Source organism: Anas acuta, chromosome 2, assembly GCF_963932015.1.
Source record: "Anas acuta chromosome 2, bAnaAcu1.1, whole genome shotgun sequence".
Taxonomy (NCBI): domain Eukaryota; kingdom Metazoa; phylum Chordata; class Aves; order Anseriformes; family Anatidae; genus Anas; species Anas acuta.
In genome coordinates, this window is record NC_088980.1 from 157,244,345 (window position 1) to 157,258,398 (window position 14,054).

Here is a 14,054-nt window from a genome sequence, read left to right on the forward strand (position 1 = left end):
GTGTGTATGCACACTTATATGCGGTGTGCACATATGTGCATGTGTGTGCACTGCATGCAACATGCATATAGCCCTATGGGTGTGTGTATGCACACTTATATGTTGTGTGCACATATGTGCATGTGTGTGCACTGCATGCAATGTGTATATAGCCCTATGGGTGTGTATATGCACACTTATATGTGGTGTGCACGCATGTGCATGTGTGTGCACTGCATGCAATGTGTATATACCCCTATGGGTGTGTATATGCACACTTACATGCAGTGTGCACACATGTGCATGTGTGTGTGCACTGTGTGCAGTGTCCTATGGGTATGTAAGTACAATGTGCACACATGTGCATGCGTGTGCACTGCGTGCAATGTGCATATACCCCTATGGGTGTGTGTATGCACGCTTATATGCGGTGTGCACATATGTGCATGTGTGTGCAATGCATGCAACGTGCATAGAGCCCTACGGGTGTGTGTATGCACACTTATATGCGGTGTGCACATATGTGCACGTGTATGCAATGCATGCAACACGCATATAGACCTACGGGTGTGTTTATGCACACTTATATGTGGTATGCACACATGTGCATGTGTGTGCACTGTGTGCAACATGTATATAGTCCTACAGATGTGTGCATGCACACTTATATGCAGTGTGCACGTATGTGCATGTGTGTGCACGTGTGCTGTGTGCAGCATGTGACCGTGCAGCGTGTATGTGTGTGTAAATACACACGTGTGTGTGCTGTATGTGCACATGTATGCACCATACGTGCACAGTGTGCACGCCAGGTGTACCCATGTGCTCACGTGCATGCACTTTGTGCACTGTACGGTGTGCATGCGTGCACTTTTTAACCTAAAAGAGGCCAAATTTGGCTCAGACGTGAGCAATTCATTGCTGGGGCTACCGAGGGCGAGCCCACTTCTGCAGAGCCCGAATCGCGCCATTCCTCCCCAAAAACCCCCTTCCACGTGACCCTCATCCCCCTTTTCCCCCCTTGAACTACAACTCCCAGAACCCCCCGCGGCCTTCCCTCGGGGGGGGGGGCGGAGCCGAAGGGGGGCGGGGCGTGGTGGGCGGGGCTTGTGGCCATGACCACGCCCCCTTGGCCGCTTCCTATTGGCTGCGGCGCCGTTGTCGGTGGTGACGGGGGGACGCGGAGGGGCCGGGGCGCGAGCGTCGGCCTCAGTCGGGCGGAGGCGGGCGGCGGCGGCGGCTGTGGGGGGAGAGGGGTCCGCGCGCGCGCGCTCCGGCGCGCGTGGCGGCGGTGGGGGGGGTGGGGGGGGATTAATTTATTTTTTTGATGGTTGGGGGGGAAATTGGGTGAAATAAAGGTCCATGAGCCATGGGAATTTGCACCGGGAGCGGGGCCGGCGCCGCCGGCGGGCGGTAGGGCCGCCGGGAACATGGCGGAGAGGTGAGAGCCGGCATCGCGATGGGGGGGGGGGGGGGGGCTGAAATTTGGGGAGGGGGGATAAAAAGGGGCCCTGACCCCCCCCTCGGTGTCCCCGAGGTGGGATCTGGCTCCCCTTTTATCCCCCACCCCCCCCCATATATCCATTGGGGGGACCCCCCCTTTTTGGGGGGTCTTGCCCCCCCCCAAATTTGGGGGGAGGGTGGGTGAACCCCCCCCCATTTTTTGGGGGGGGGTCTGGATGCATGCAGGGGACACCCTTTTATTTTTTGGGGGGTTTCTGTGTGTTTTGGGGGGTGCGTTCATAGTTTCATTGGTAGCCCCCCCCATTTTTGGGGTCTATGGGGGGGGGTCCCAACCCTGCCCCCCCCCCCCCATCATTTTGGGGTCTATAGGGTTGGGGGGGGGGCTCCCAACCCCACCCTGATTTTTCCAGGGGGGCGTTGGCAAAATGGGGGGGGGGGGGGCGGATCCTGACCCCACCCTGCTGCTTGGGGGGCTGCAGCCCCCCCATTTCTATGCCCTATATGGGGGCTATGCCCCCCCCCCACATTTGGGGGGCTGCATCCCCCCTCCCTGCTCCATATATGTGGTTTTTTTTGGGGGGGAGGGGGGAAGATTCACCCCCTCTATATGGGGTTGAGGGGGGGGGTCTCTCCATCCCCCCTCCCCATAGAGGTCATGGGGGGGGGTTGGATTCACCCCATGCCCTGCCCCTAATTTGGGGGGTGGGACCCCCCAACCCCCCCCCCCACACCTTTATTCCCTTGGGGGGGGGCTGGATTCCCACCCCCCCCTTTAATTATGGGGGGGGGTTGGATCCCACCCCATGCCACCCTATAGGGGCTATGGGATTGCCTTACCCCCCCCCCCACATCTCCCTATAGGGTTTTTTTTGGGGGGAGAGGCTGCTTTTTTTTGGGGGGGGGGTGCTATGGGGGGGGCTCCCCGTGGGCTGCAGCTGGGGGAGGATTTTTGCGGCGGTGCAAGGTGTGGCACGGCCAGGGGGTGCCCATAGGGGGGAATTTTGGGGGGGGGGGGGTGCACGGATACGGGGCTGAGCCGAGGGGGCTGCATCAGGGCCGGGGGGGGCTCGAGGGGGGGTATTTATTTTCTCGTGCGCGGCGGATCGTGGATTTTTTTTATTATTTTATTTATTTTTTTTAATTCCCCTCCCTTCTCTGCGCTGCTCTGCTGCTTCCCCTTCCCCTCCGTTCCCCGGGCTGCGAAACCTGCGGGATTTTATTTTTTTCATCATTTTTTTCATATATTTTATTGTTTTTTCTTAAATTTTCCTCGGTGATCGCGGCTTCCCCTCAACCCTCGGGTGACCTCTACGGAGAAACCCGCAGCCGCCGCGCGCCGGGCAGCCGGGTGGGCTTTTGAAAAGGGGGGGGGGGGGGGAGCTGGATGATGTGAAAACGATAAATATCTACGTAAAAAAAATCACAAAATTTGGGGAGCTTTTTGTCAGCCCCCCCCCGAAAGCAGCAGGTGGCCGGTAGCGAGCGAGGTGTGGCCGTGCCCAGCCCCGATCCCGCTGCGGCCGCGCGGCGATGCGCAGCCCGTTCCTTGGGCCAACGCGCTCAGACCTCGCTGGAGGTGCCCGGGGGGGTGGATCTGGAGGTTTTGGGGGGAGATCTGGAGGTTTTGGGGGGAGATCTGGAGGTTTTGGGGGGAGATTTAGAGGTTTGGGGGGGATCTGGTGGTCGGGAGGGATCGGAGGATGCGGTGCTTGGAGGGATCCGGCTCCGGCGCGGTGCCGGGGACGACTTGGGGTGTTGGCTCCAACCGTGCTCGCTTCTGCTGCTGCTCCTGCTCCTGCTCCTTCTGCTGCTTCTTCCACTCCTCCCGCTGCTCTCCGAGCTCGTTTCGGAAGCCAGGAGCCACGCATCGCCTCGCCTTCACCCGCTGGCGTTACCTTCCTTCGGTCAACGGCGAACCCGCGGTCAACGGCGAACCCCGGTGCCTCGTGCGCCCTCGGGGTGTCCTGGATCCTAAAATCCCCATCCGTCCCCGCTACCCGGACCCTTTTTGGGTCTAAATTCCTCCTTCGTGCTAACCCCAGCGACTTGAGGGACTGGAGTGGCCCTTGATCTTCCTTGGATGGGAAGAGGGGAGGGAGCGACCTCGCTCGTCCTGGCGACGTTCACGTGGCGATACCGAGGGGCGGCCGAATTCCCACAATTTATTGCCAACGGGGTTCGAGGCTGCTTGCGACTCCTGAAAATGCTCTCCCTTGCCTGAAATTAGGTCATTAACTCCTAATAAAGAGAAGCAAAAGTGCCCCAGGCTCTCGGAAGCGGCAGCTCGGAGCGGTGGGGGCTGCCCAAACCGTGCCCCCGTTGCGCCAAGGGTCTTCCCGACGCCTGTGGCGGTCGGTGGCTGGTTTGGGGTTGGTTTAGGGTTTTTTTGTCTGCTTTTTCTGCTGTTATTGGGGCAGGAGCTGCTTTTCTGTGCTGGTTTCAGCCGTGAAATGGTTTTTCTGGCGAGCCCTGGGCAGCTGCTGAAGGTGACAGCGGTGCCGGGCGCGATTTTGGGTGGCTTTAACGAGCCGCGATGTGTCTGTGCGCCCTAACGAACCGGGCACCCTAAAAGCAGAGGTGATACGGGCGGTGTTGATTTAAAAAAATTAAAAAAGGCTGGTTTTTATTCCGATTTATTTTGTTTTATTCTGATTCCTGGGAAGGGATCGTCTCAACCCGTGCTCTTGAGGAACCCCACAAAGTTAATTCCTTTAGGTAGTGATCCAGGGCGGGTTTTTCCGGGTGGGTTTGGTATGAAGCCCAAAGACTCACGTTGTTTGGTTCCTCTTCTGGAAGGCGAGAGTTTCAGCAGTTCACCTCTAGCCACTTGTGAATAGACATGATTATTTTTTTAAAAATAAAAAAAAAAGCAGAAGAAAACCACCCGGCAACCTCCGGCTGAGAACCCGCAAACCGAGGCGAAACCACGAAGCGCAACAGAAGGCTGCAGCCACCGGGCTGCTTCCAGGAGGAAAATTCCTGCACAAAACAGGGCTGAAAATCCCCAAAATCCACTGGGAGCATGGCAGAGGGGCCTGGCTCCGTGGGTGGAGGAGAAATCGTCGGGTGCAGGGTTTTTAGGCTTGGCCATGGTATCGTCGCCGCACGGCAGCGCCCAACCCACGCGTTTTTATGGCAGGGTGATGAGAACGGGGCTGCCCCAGACAATAAATATCAGCCAGAGCTTCGTTTGGGCTGCTGATTAAGATAATTACAATGCCCTCTTCCCTGCAGTGTGTTTTTTTAAAAGTTATTTCTTGTTCCTGTCTCCAGCAGCCGCGCTCTTCCCCCCTGCGTTTTTGCTTCAGTGATTATTTCCTTACATGCTCTAGATAACGCATTGAGCCTAGACCTTTCCTCCTCATCCTCTGCCTCTCCTCGGAAACATCTCGGCCGTAATACTTCCTCTTCTCTTCCCCAAATCCAGCCTGGCTATTTTTCATCCCAGTTGCCAAGAAGCAAGCGAGGGATAAACGTGCTCCGGGTGCTTCGAGGGGAAGAAGCGGAGCGCTCGCCGGATAGCATCGGCGCCGTGCCCTTTGAGCCGGTTCTCGATCCTCCAAGCGTTCCCAAAACCCCCAAAGCTGCTTTTCTCACTTTACCAGCTCCTGGCGAGCCGTGAAGGAGCCGCATTGTCTGATCAGGGTCGGGACCCCCTTTTGGAAACTTCCTGGGAGTACCAAGTGCTCTAGGGTAGAATTTTAATTGTTGGCCATTTTGGTCATTGCGACCATACGTGGTTGAGTTTAAAATTTTCGGTGACAGGAGGAAAACCTGGATATGGGGAGAGAAGACTGCAGGATGCTCAGGGCACTCGGTAGTAGGGTCCCCTAATAAACCGTTTTTGTAGGCGTCCATCGGTGCTGGTCAGTCTTTGAGCACTGCCTCCTAAAAAGCACAGGATCAGGCAATTCCAAAATATCACAAGTCAAGGTGGGGCTGAAGGTTGAGCTTGGCTGTTCGGGGATCATCTCTTGGAGTTTGGGCATGAAATGAAAGTGTAGGGCTGCTGGAAGGAGGGTCGAGCAGCGTGGAAGGACTACGGGGATGCTGTTTGCCTTTGTAGGGAGAAAATTTGTGATGCTAAATCCCAATTAGAGATGAAGCTGGCCAGGTCTGTGGGAGCAAAAAAAAATAAATTAAAAAAAGGCTTTTTGAACAGAAAAAGGAGGAGCAGAGAAAACACCGCTCCCTGATGGGGTCGGTCACCTCATAATCAAGGCAAAGCGGGGACACGTCGTCATATGGTCTGAATTTTTGGGGTAGACCCATTGGGTCTGAATTTTTGGGGGAGCCAGGGGTTGGACTTGATGATCCTTGTGGGTTCCTTCCAGCTCGGGAATATTTTATAATTCTGCTTCCCTGGCCTCACTGGGTCCGGTGCTGGCACTCGTTTTCCTCCTCTGACTGCTCCTGCCCTTTAAGCGTTCCCACAAGCAGCCCTATAAGAGGTGCTCTTCTTGGACACCCAGTTCTTAGGGAGCCGAGTACATCGCTCTGGTTGGCACTTGAAAATGGGGGTAGAAAAAAAAAAATCAAGTATTTTTAAATAATAACCACGAAGGAGACGCAAACGGGCATTAATGCGCCGCGTCGTAACCCAGCAGCGCGATTTAGGGCGCGGACGCCGCTATTCCCGCGGTGAAAGATGTGGAATTTTCTGATTGTTGATTAACATCTCATAAAACTCCCGGCAAATGAGGCCTGAAATGGACTGTCAGGGGGAGAAGGCTTTGCTGATTGTGTTTTACAGGCGCTGCGATCCTGGAAGGTTTCGTTCCTGGATCGAGCGTTGGTTGGGAGCGATGGTGCTGGTGGGGAGCTGAGCTGCTTGACTTCTGGTTAACGGTTGAGCCTGAAGAAAAAAACCCTTATGGAGGGTGAAAGAAAACCTTATGGAGGGTGAAAGCAGGGAATTGGGGGGTCATCGGGGTGAGTGGCGTGGAGGGAAGAGTGCCGGGGGCATCATCGCATCGCTTGGTGCCTACCCTCAGGTGGCTTTGGTCCCCTGTTAGCGCTGCGTGTAGGGCTGGGGCTGTTAATTAAGAGTAAAAACCTCATCAAGCATGGGGTAAAAGTGGAGTATTTCATACCACAGCTCGGTGTTTCTGACCTCGTTGTAATGCTGAGGATGGGGATGTTCTGCACCGAATTATATGGGTACAATGTGCATAAAAATGCTTGGACGCTGCGCCCATTCTACAGATGGAAAGGGAGAGACCACGACGTGTCCGAGGTGGTGCAGAGCAGCGATGCTGGGTCCTGGGACCTCATTTAAGGGCTGAAATTGGTCTTGGCCATGCAGTCATCATCCCCTTCACCACCAGGGCACGCGGCACGGTGCCGAGGGGCAGAGCGATGCCAGCCCGGCCGCTCCATTTGTGCTCCTGGCCTGCCCCTTCCCGAGGTGATGGCATTTCTCTGGCTGCCTCGTTGCGTTTTTATTGATCTCCCTCTCTCCGCTTGAATGTAAATGCCTTCCACCGGCGACGTGTTTGGAAATCCAAGCTTTTTTTTTTTTTTTTGCCATCTAGAAACGTTACTTACTCGGTGGATCGGGGGGGTGGTATTATGATTTTATTGATCTTTCCGTGGCGCTCCTCGCGAGCCTCAGAGCACTTTCGCAGGCGGCCGGGAGAGATGATTGCATTAGGCAGAGAAGCGCAAGCAGCGCTTATCGACGGCAGTTTCCATGATGGAGGAGGACGGACAGACAACGCGGTGCGTTCGGGAAGCGAGGGGATTTAGGTGCCCGGAGTCAAGCCGTGGTTTTGTCTGGGATCTTTAGACAAAAAGTCTCCCAAAGCCGAAATCCTCCGGAGGCTACAAAGGGCTCGTGGTCTCCGCATCGGCACCGCGCTGTCCTTGGCAGCGCGCTCGGATGCCGCCGTGGACTTGAAAAAAAGGGAAGATGCTGCTGCTTGGACAGCCCAGCTCGCTTCCTCTCAGCCTGCTGGCTTTTTTTGGGTGTCCATCTGTTAAATTACTCACGTCGAGGAGCACACCCCAAGCCGGCCAAGCAGCCACTGAGCGCGCGCACGCGAGGCTCCGGTGGGCGCACGGAGGTATCATCGGTTTTGTTAGTAATTGAGCTATCTCTTCGGTGCCTTTCTGAGTCCTGTTGGTGGACGTCTAGGTGCCGTTGAGTTCTGCTTCGTAAGCTTCTTTGCCTCCTAATCTAATGTGAGCATCTGCGAATCCCTGGCCTCTCCCCGGCGGGGACTGGAGGAAGCGCGGAGCCTTCTCCGTGCGCTTGGTGCACTGCAGTTGCTAAGGGCTTAATTAAAACAGAGAGGAAAAAAAAAAAAAAAAAAAAAAGGGAAGAAAGCAAAACCAAACACAAACGCCTGTGACTCCGGCAGCGCTGAGTGTGGTCAGGAACATTTGGGAAGAATTAGAGAAAGCACCAGGCAGAAAATCACTGTTAGTTGAGGGATGCTGGGCGCGTGCGTCTCCGCCCGGAGTGGCAGGCTCTGGGCGACGCGTGTGGTTTTCCTGCACTTCCTCCCCCCCCCCAAAAAAAAGCAGGTTTTGGGAGCTGCCCCGTGCTTCTGGGAACCCTCTCCCAGGGGTACCTGGAAGCTGAAGACCAAAGGAGCATGCGCTCAGCACGATTTTCCCTTCTGAGGAAGGATGGAGGCTGAGATCTGAGTGGGTTTTTCGCCTTTTTCCTTCGTGGCAATGCATCTCGGTGTTTGTTCCAAAGGGCAGCGCTTCCTCTGCCTCCCTGCTTCCTAAAATCCCTTCTTTTCACCCATTTGGCCTCCAACCTAGCTCCTCCTGCTCTGGGAAAGGAGGGCAGTCACGTCTTAGTGTACCCCCAGCCTGAAAATCGTGGTGGTCAGGTTGAATGAGCGCCGGTGGCAAGGCGCTGGGCTGCTGGATTTGGGAAGCTCCGGATCCTTGCTGGGGCAGAGGGTCACGCTAATTTGGGGTCTTCTGGGTGGATAATGTGAGTGCTGGTGCTGGGCCTGGTCCAGATGGAGTGCAGCTTGGTGACATTGAGCCACGGAGAGAAAACCAAGAGCTTCCTATGCACCTCGGTCGGGAAGGACTCGCGTTACCCCCCCCGGCGCTGCAGAGAGCTTTCAGATCCCCGCTTTCACCTTCTGCGCCGCTTTCAAGAGACGCTGTTGAATCTGTCAAAGCTCCCAGCAGCCCTGCTGCAAAGCTGCAAGGGAAAATTGCAAATGAATACAGCAACACCGCTCTCATTTAGGAGCCCTTTCTCTTCCCTCTCCCGCTTCTTCTGCATTGCTAACGTCTCCTCGACGTCACCTTGAGCCGTCGGCGCCGCTCGGCGCCGTGGGTCAGATATGGGGAAAGGAGGGTGTGGGGGGGTGTTCAGAAAATCCCCCTGCCCTGATTTTACAAAATAAATTTAAAAAACAGCATTTTAGAGAAGAACTTTGTACATTTTCTCTTAGACTTCTTTTTTTTTCTAAAGCAGGAAGCTCTCGAGGTTTTTGTTCAAGGTAAGAAATGTGCCGAGAACTTCAAACCCTGACAAGTGCCTCTGCAGTAATTATTTTTCTGTCAAACTGGAGCTCGCCTAAACAATGCACTTTTCTCCTTCAGCGGGAAGGGAGGCGTGGGGACGGGGGGTGGGTTGGTTGTCGCAGGCAGAAGCAGGAATGGGGCCTGGAGGAGCAGGGTTTTGGAGCCTCCTGCGTTGAGGAGGTGCAGCGCTTGCCCTCGCCAAAATTTGTTCATTCTAGAGATTCAACAACTCGATTGCTGTCGTTTCTTAAAAATGAAGGGCTTGGGGGCAAGTCCTTGCATCTCTGCATCGCTTCTGCTGCTCCTTTTCACCACCGTGGGCTGGGCTCCCAAATTGAGGTTCCGAGTGAGAGCAGCTCCGCTTGAGTTGTCTCCATGTCCAAAAGGACGTTCCTGTAGTGGAGGGTGAAAAATCAATCCTGGGAACAGGGCTGGCTGCTCGTTACCTCCAGCAGAGCACGAATTGGTGCTCAGGAGGTCTGGTGGGGATGAGATCAGAGGAACCAGGGCTTGTTTTGCCATCTCCACCCCCTCCGTGTTGTCTCCTGCGAAGATGATGCCCCAACCAGCCTCTAAGACGAACCCCGGGCAGAAACCGAGCTCGGTGTGCAGGAGGAACAGGTTGGGCAGCAAAACCCTCTGTTGCCTGCTGCTCCTCGACGTCGGCAGCCTCTGCTCCCGATCTGGGAGCCGTGGGTTGTATCGGCCTCACCGTGGCTGCCCCGTGCTGGTAGGCATCCTCCTGAGCATCCCTACCACCTAATTTAGGATCTGCTCCGGGATTGAGTCGAGGATGGGCACAAGCATTGCTCCAAACCACGACGAGAAGCGTGGCTGGCGTTTGTGGGCAGCCCCTCTCCATTTGGGGCTTGGTGCTCTCCGAAACGGGCTTGCTCCTTGCCTGCATATGGATGAGCTTTCCACCAGCTCACGCAGCGCTCCAGGCGCTTTTGTTCCTCGAGCGCGTCTCTCCGGCGCATCAAAGCGCCGTGGAAGCAGGCGGAGGGGGCTCTGCGGCCACTGGGACCGAGGTGCCTGTTCTTTTAGCAACGGGGAAAACAGGAAAAAATTCTCAACGCATCCTTCTGGATACTCCTGGCATATGTCTCTCCATCTGCACTTAGAGCACGCGGGTAACCGTAGCTAAAAACGCGCTCGCGGATAGCGCTGTATAAATTTTCTCCCTGTGGCGTGCAAATATCTGTGAGGCTTTTTTAACTGGGGAGCAAGCAAGCTCTTTCGGGGTGTGGTTTTGCAGAATGCCTCCATCTAAAGCAAGCCTGCTCGGCCACTACACCTAAGTCTTGTGTTTCACCACGTGTTTCGAATCACCCTACTAGTTGGTGCCGATAAGGCAAAGCTGCAGCGTGGAGCCGGGCTTGCTTTGCACTGCAAACACGATGCTCAGCTCCCCGTGCAGTCAGCCCTTGGAACAAAACCATCTCGTTTTTGGCACCCTGGGGTTAGAAGCCAGCGGCTGGGTTCAAAGCTGAATGGGTTTCGTTGAAGAGCCGTCCCTCCCTGCTTCAGCCCCGCTGCCGAAACTTGAATTCCCTTCTTTGTTCCCTTTCAGGGAAACGAAAGATGGAACGGACCCAAATGAGGAAAATTGAGGCTAGAGCAGTGAATTGAATATGCAAGCGCTGTGAACAGATGTCCTGGAGCTGGCTTCGTTCTGGAGAACTTGCGAGCTGGCAAAGGGGGCAAGCTAGAGGCTAGCGGGGAAGGCTGCAAGCCTTACATCTGCATTTTGGTGTAAATAAAGTGTAAATCAGTGATTCAAGTGTCCCCATCCACTTGTGTAACTGTGATATGAAGGCTGGCTTTCTCTTTTCCTAGTGCGTTTTGGGCTGTCGTAGAAAACGTGTAATTTTCGGGATTATTTGCGTGTTTTCAGATCCCACCCAAAGGTGGACACCGAGGTGACCACGAGCCAGTGCTGGGCCCCCGCTGCTAGGAAAGCCCAGGTAAAATGGGACTACAGAAGGGCCCAGAGGCTGGGGGCTCCTCTTTTTGGGGCTCCCCAAACCCACCAGACCTCAGGGCTGGGCACCCTGCTGTAGGTGGCCCTGATGGGGTGGTGGGGACCTGGAGGAGCCCCCAGCCTCGGCCACTCCAAGGCTCTGAAGACCTTCAGCTCTAGCATCCACGTGGCAGGAAAACATTTATCACGTAACTGCTTTCCTCTCATCACCAGTCATTCAGCTCAGTTTTGCTCAGCTCTTGGGATCTTGCCTAGCAGCAGCAGCTTTTTTTAACAAAATGCTGTCCTAGCTCTAGAATATTTATTTATTTTCCACGATTCTTCGGTGTTTGGACAACTGAAGTCAACTCCAAGCTCAGCCTCGAGCGCTGACCTGCTCCGGGAGCAGGATTCCTCCTGAAGGCTCCTTGGGCTGCCTTCATCTCGAGGATTTGGCCCTGACATTTCGAATAATTGGGGTGTGCTCGAGCTCAGCCCGTGCTGATTGCTTTACAAATACTGACTTTACAAATCTGACTTTTGGCCAGAGAGCGGTAAGGCTAGAAGCTGTCTGGTAATCTGTTGATTGAAATTGCTGAGAGAGAGGTATTAATGCCACGTTGAGATACCTGGGCTGAAATGAATCTCTCCCCAGTGTGTTAGCATGCTCCTCCAGCGTTTTTTTTTTTTTTATGGCTATGGCATACAGCTTGCTCCAGGTCCGCAGTGTTTTGGCTAAAACCCTAAAAACTAGCCCTAAAAAACATCCCCTAATCAGGCCTAAACCCTAAAAACCATCCCCTAACCAGGCCTAAACCCTAAAAACCATCCCCTAACCAGGCCTAAACCCTAAAAACCATCCCCTAACCAGGCCTAAACCCTAAAAAACAGCCCCTAACCAGGCCTAAACCCTAAAAAACAGCCCCTAACCAGGCCTAAACCCTAAAAAGCAGCCCCTAACCAGGCCTAAACCCTAAAAAGCAGCCCCTAACCAGGCCTAAACCCTAAAAAGCAGCCCCTAACCAGGCCTAAACCCTAAAAAGCAGCCCCTAACCAGGCCTAAACTCTAAAAAACAGCCCCTAACCAGGCCTAAACCCTAAAAACCGGCCCCTAATCAGGCCTAAACCCTAAAAACCAGCCCCTAACCAGGCCTAAACCCTAAAAACCAGCCCCTAACCAGGCCTAAACCCTAAAAACCAGTCCCTAACCAGGCCTAAACCCTAAAAACTAGCCCCTCAGGGTGGGATTTGTGCTGTGGCAAAATTGCATCATGGAGGCCTTAAAACAGCACCTATGCTTCGTGGGCACTTCAGTACCCTCAAGGCTGTCCAACTCGTTCCCTGTCCCCTGAAATGGGGGAATAAAATGGTTTCTGGGCAGTTTCAGCTGCCGTGTGTGCTCGGTGTGGATTCTCACACCTCTTGCTGTGGAATGGCTTCGTAGGGGAGCCTGGGCCAACATAAAACCACATTGTCCTGGGGTGAATTCGGGAGGGAGAGGAGCTGAAATGGGGTCGTTTTGGGATGGAGCGCAGGGTTACTGGCCTAGTCCCCCATCTCCTGACGTGGCTTCATCCTCTGTGGTTCTGGGAGTTGATTTTGTAGGACCAGAGCTCTGGGTCCACGACTTTACGTAGCTGCAAAGGGTCTGGTGGCAGAGCTTGGTGGGGACAGGACTCTGGCAGGATGGTGTAAAGGACAGGCTGGCATTTCTGGAGATCCTAGCATCCCCTTAGAAAACCTCTACTGCACATCTCAGCCGTGTTGGGAGCACACGAGCTTAAATGCCTTTGAGGTGAACATCTCCTAATGGTTTAAGTATCTGGGTCTTAAACATCACTAAGTAGCCTTTGTTTTCCCACTCCCTAAGTGATATCTTAATCCTACACTTTGCTGAAATATAATTGCCGTGCTCTCCTGCGACTACAGGCTCTTTCTCCTGGAGCTAGGCAAAGGCTGGCCGTCGCTGCTTTCGAGGGATTTATTTTGTGGGAGGCAGAGGCAGGGCCCCATCCCCTTCTTCATCTCCATCCCCTTCTCCTTCTCCATCCTCTTCCCCATCCCCGTCCCCATCCCCTGGACACCAGCTCGCAGCTGCAATGAAGTGGCTTGGCCCGTAGCACTCAAAGCATCTATTCGCACAGCGCTTGGTGCTCTGAAGCATCCCAGCCACGTCACGAAGCGAGCCCTTCTTGCCAGGAAGGCGAGGAGTTGGCCGCTGGCCGGCAGGATCCAATTAACTGCAGTGATCGATGGCAATCGTCTGAAAACTGCGCTGCCTGGATTACGGAGCAGTAAGGACATCCGTCCCGAGTAAATTTTAAGGCGAGCCACGTTGTTGGAGCTACTTTTCGGATATCATCTTTTAGCTTAGCGGGTGTTAGCTTAAATAACATGGCTACGTGAAACTTTCAGCCTGTTTTGACTCAATCCACATCCGTGCTGAGTGACTTCAGGGTCATGCAGTCGTGTTTTCTTTCTAATAAGTCCCTAGGAGGTGCTTAGGCTGGGAATAGAGAGGCTCAAGCGTCCAAGGAGGGCTACAAAAACTGCAGAGGTCTGTCAAAGGACAGGGATCAGCGAGTAGAAGATGAAGGGATGAGCAATAAAAGGCTGAAGCCATCGTGTGCACGTGGGGTATAAGGCAGCACATCAGGAGGATGTGGGGAGGTGGGGGGAGCACCAGCACGGCTGCGGTGTTAATGCAGAGGGACGTGAAGTAGCAAGAAGGAAAATGGATGTGAAGGAGGGAGAGGATGCTCCAGGCTACGCATCAGCCTGGTGTGCGGCGAGGGGAGCGCGGAGGCTTTTTGATGGTGATGGGGAGCGAAGTGGAGTGCAGGCGCAGGAAGCACGGCGAAGTTCAGGGGGGTCGCCACGAGGACGTGGGCAGCACGTCGGTTCCTACGTGACTGCTGGGTTCTGAAACAGCATTTGGGTTTCACCCCTTTGCCTCTACCTCTTCAGTGACTCCCTGCGAGAAGTCGTTTGGGGGCAACGGTGGAAAGAGGGAGCGCGAAGGTATTCCAGAAAATTTAATTCAGGGAGCATAGAGGGAGAATTAACAGCTCTTTCTTTTTTTAGCCATTCTTGTCCTGGAAAGTCATGCGATTAGGAATGCCTCCAAGATATTTGCTTAGACAGTGCA

General features: G+C 54.5%; 1 protein-coding gene across 11 annotated transcripts in view; it reads left to right on the forward strand.

The window, feature by feature from the left end:
* The first annotated feature begins 1,197 nt into the window (after nt 1–1,197).
* Nucleotides 1,198–14,054, forward strand: part of ARHGAP39 (Rho GTPase activating protein 39) — an 82,248-nt gene continuing 69,391 nt past the window's right edge. For 10 of the 11 annotated variants that reach the window (XM_068672807.1, XM_068672809.1, XM_068672806.1 and 7 more), the window contains exon 1: nt 1,198–1,420. In XM_068672807.1, the coding sequence (XP_068528908.1) occupies nt 1,410–1,420 (11 nt within the window). In that variant the 5' untranslated portion in view covers nt 1,198–1,409. The remainder of the gene's footprint in view (nt 1,421–14,054) is intronic. The other variant, XM_068672814.1, reaches the window with a different exon arrangement.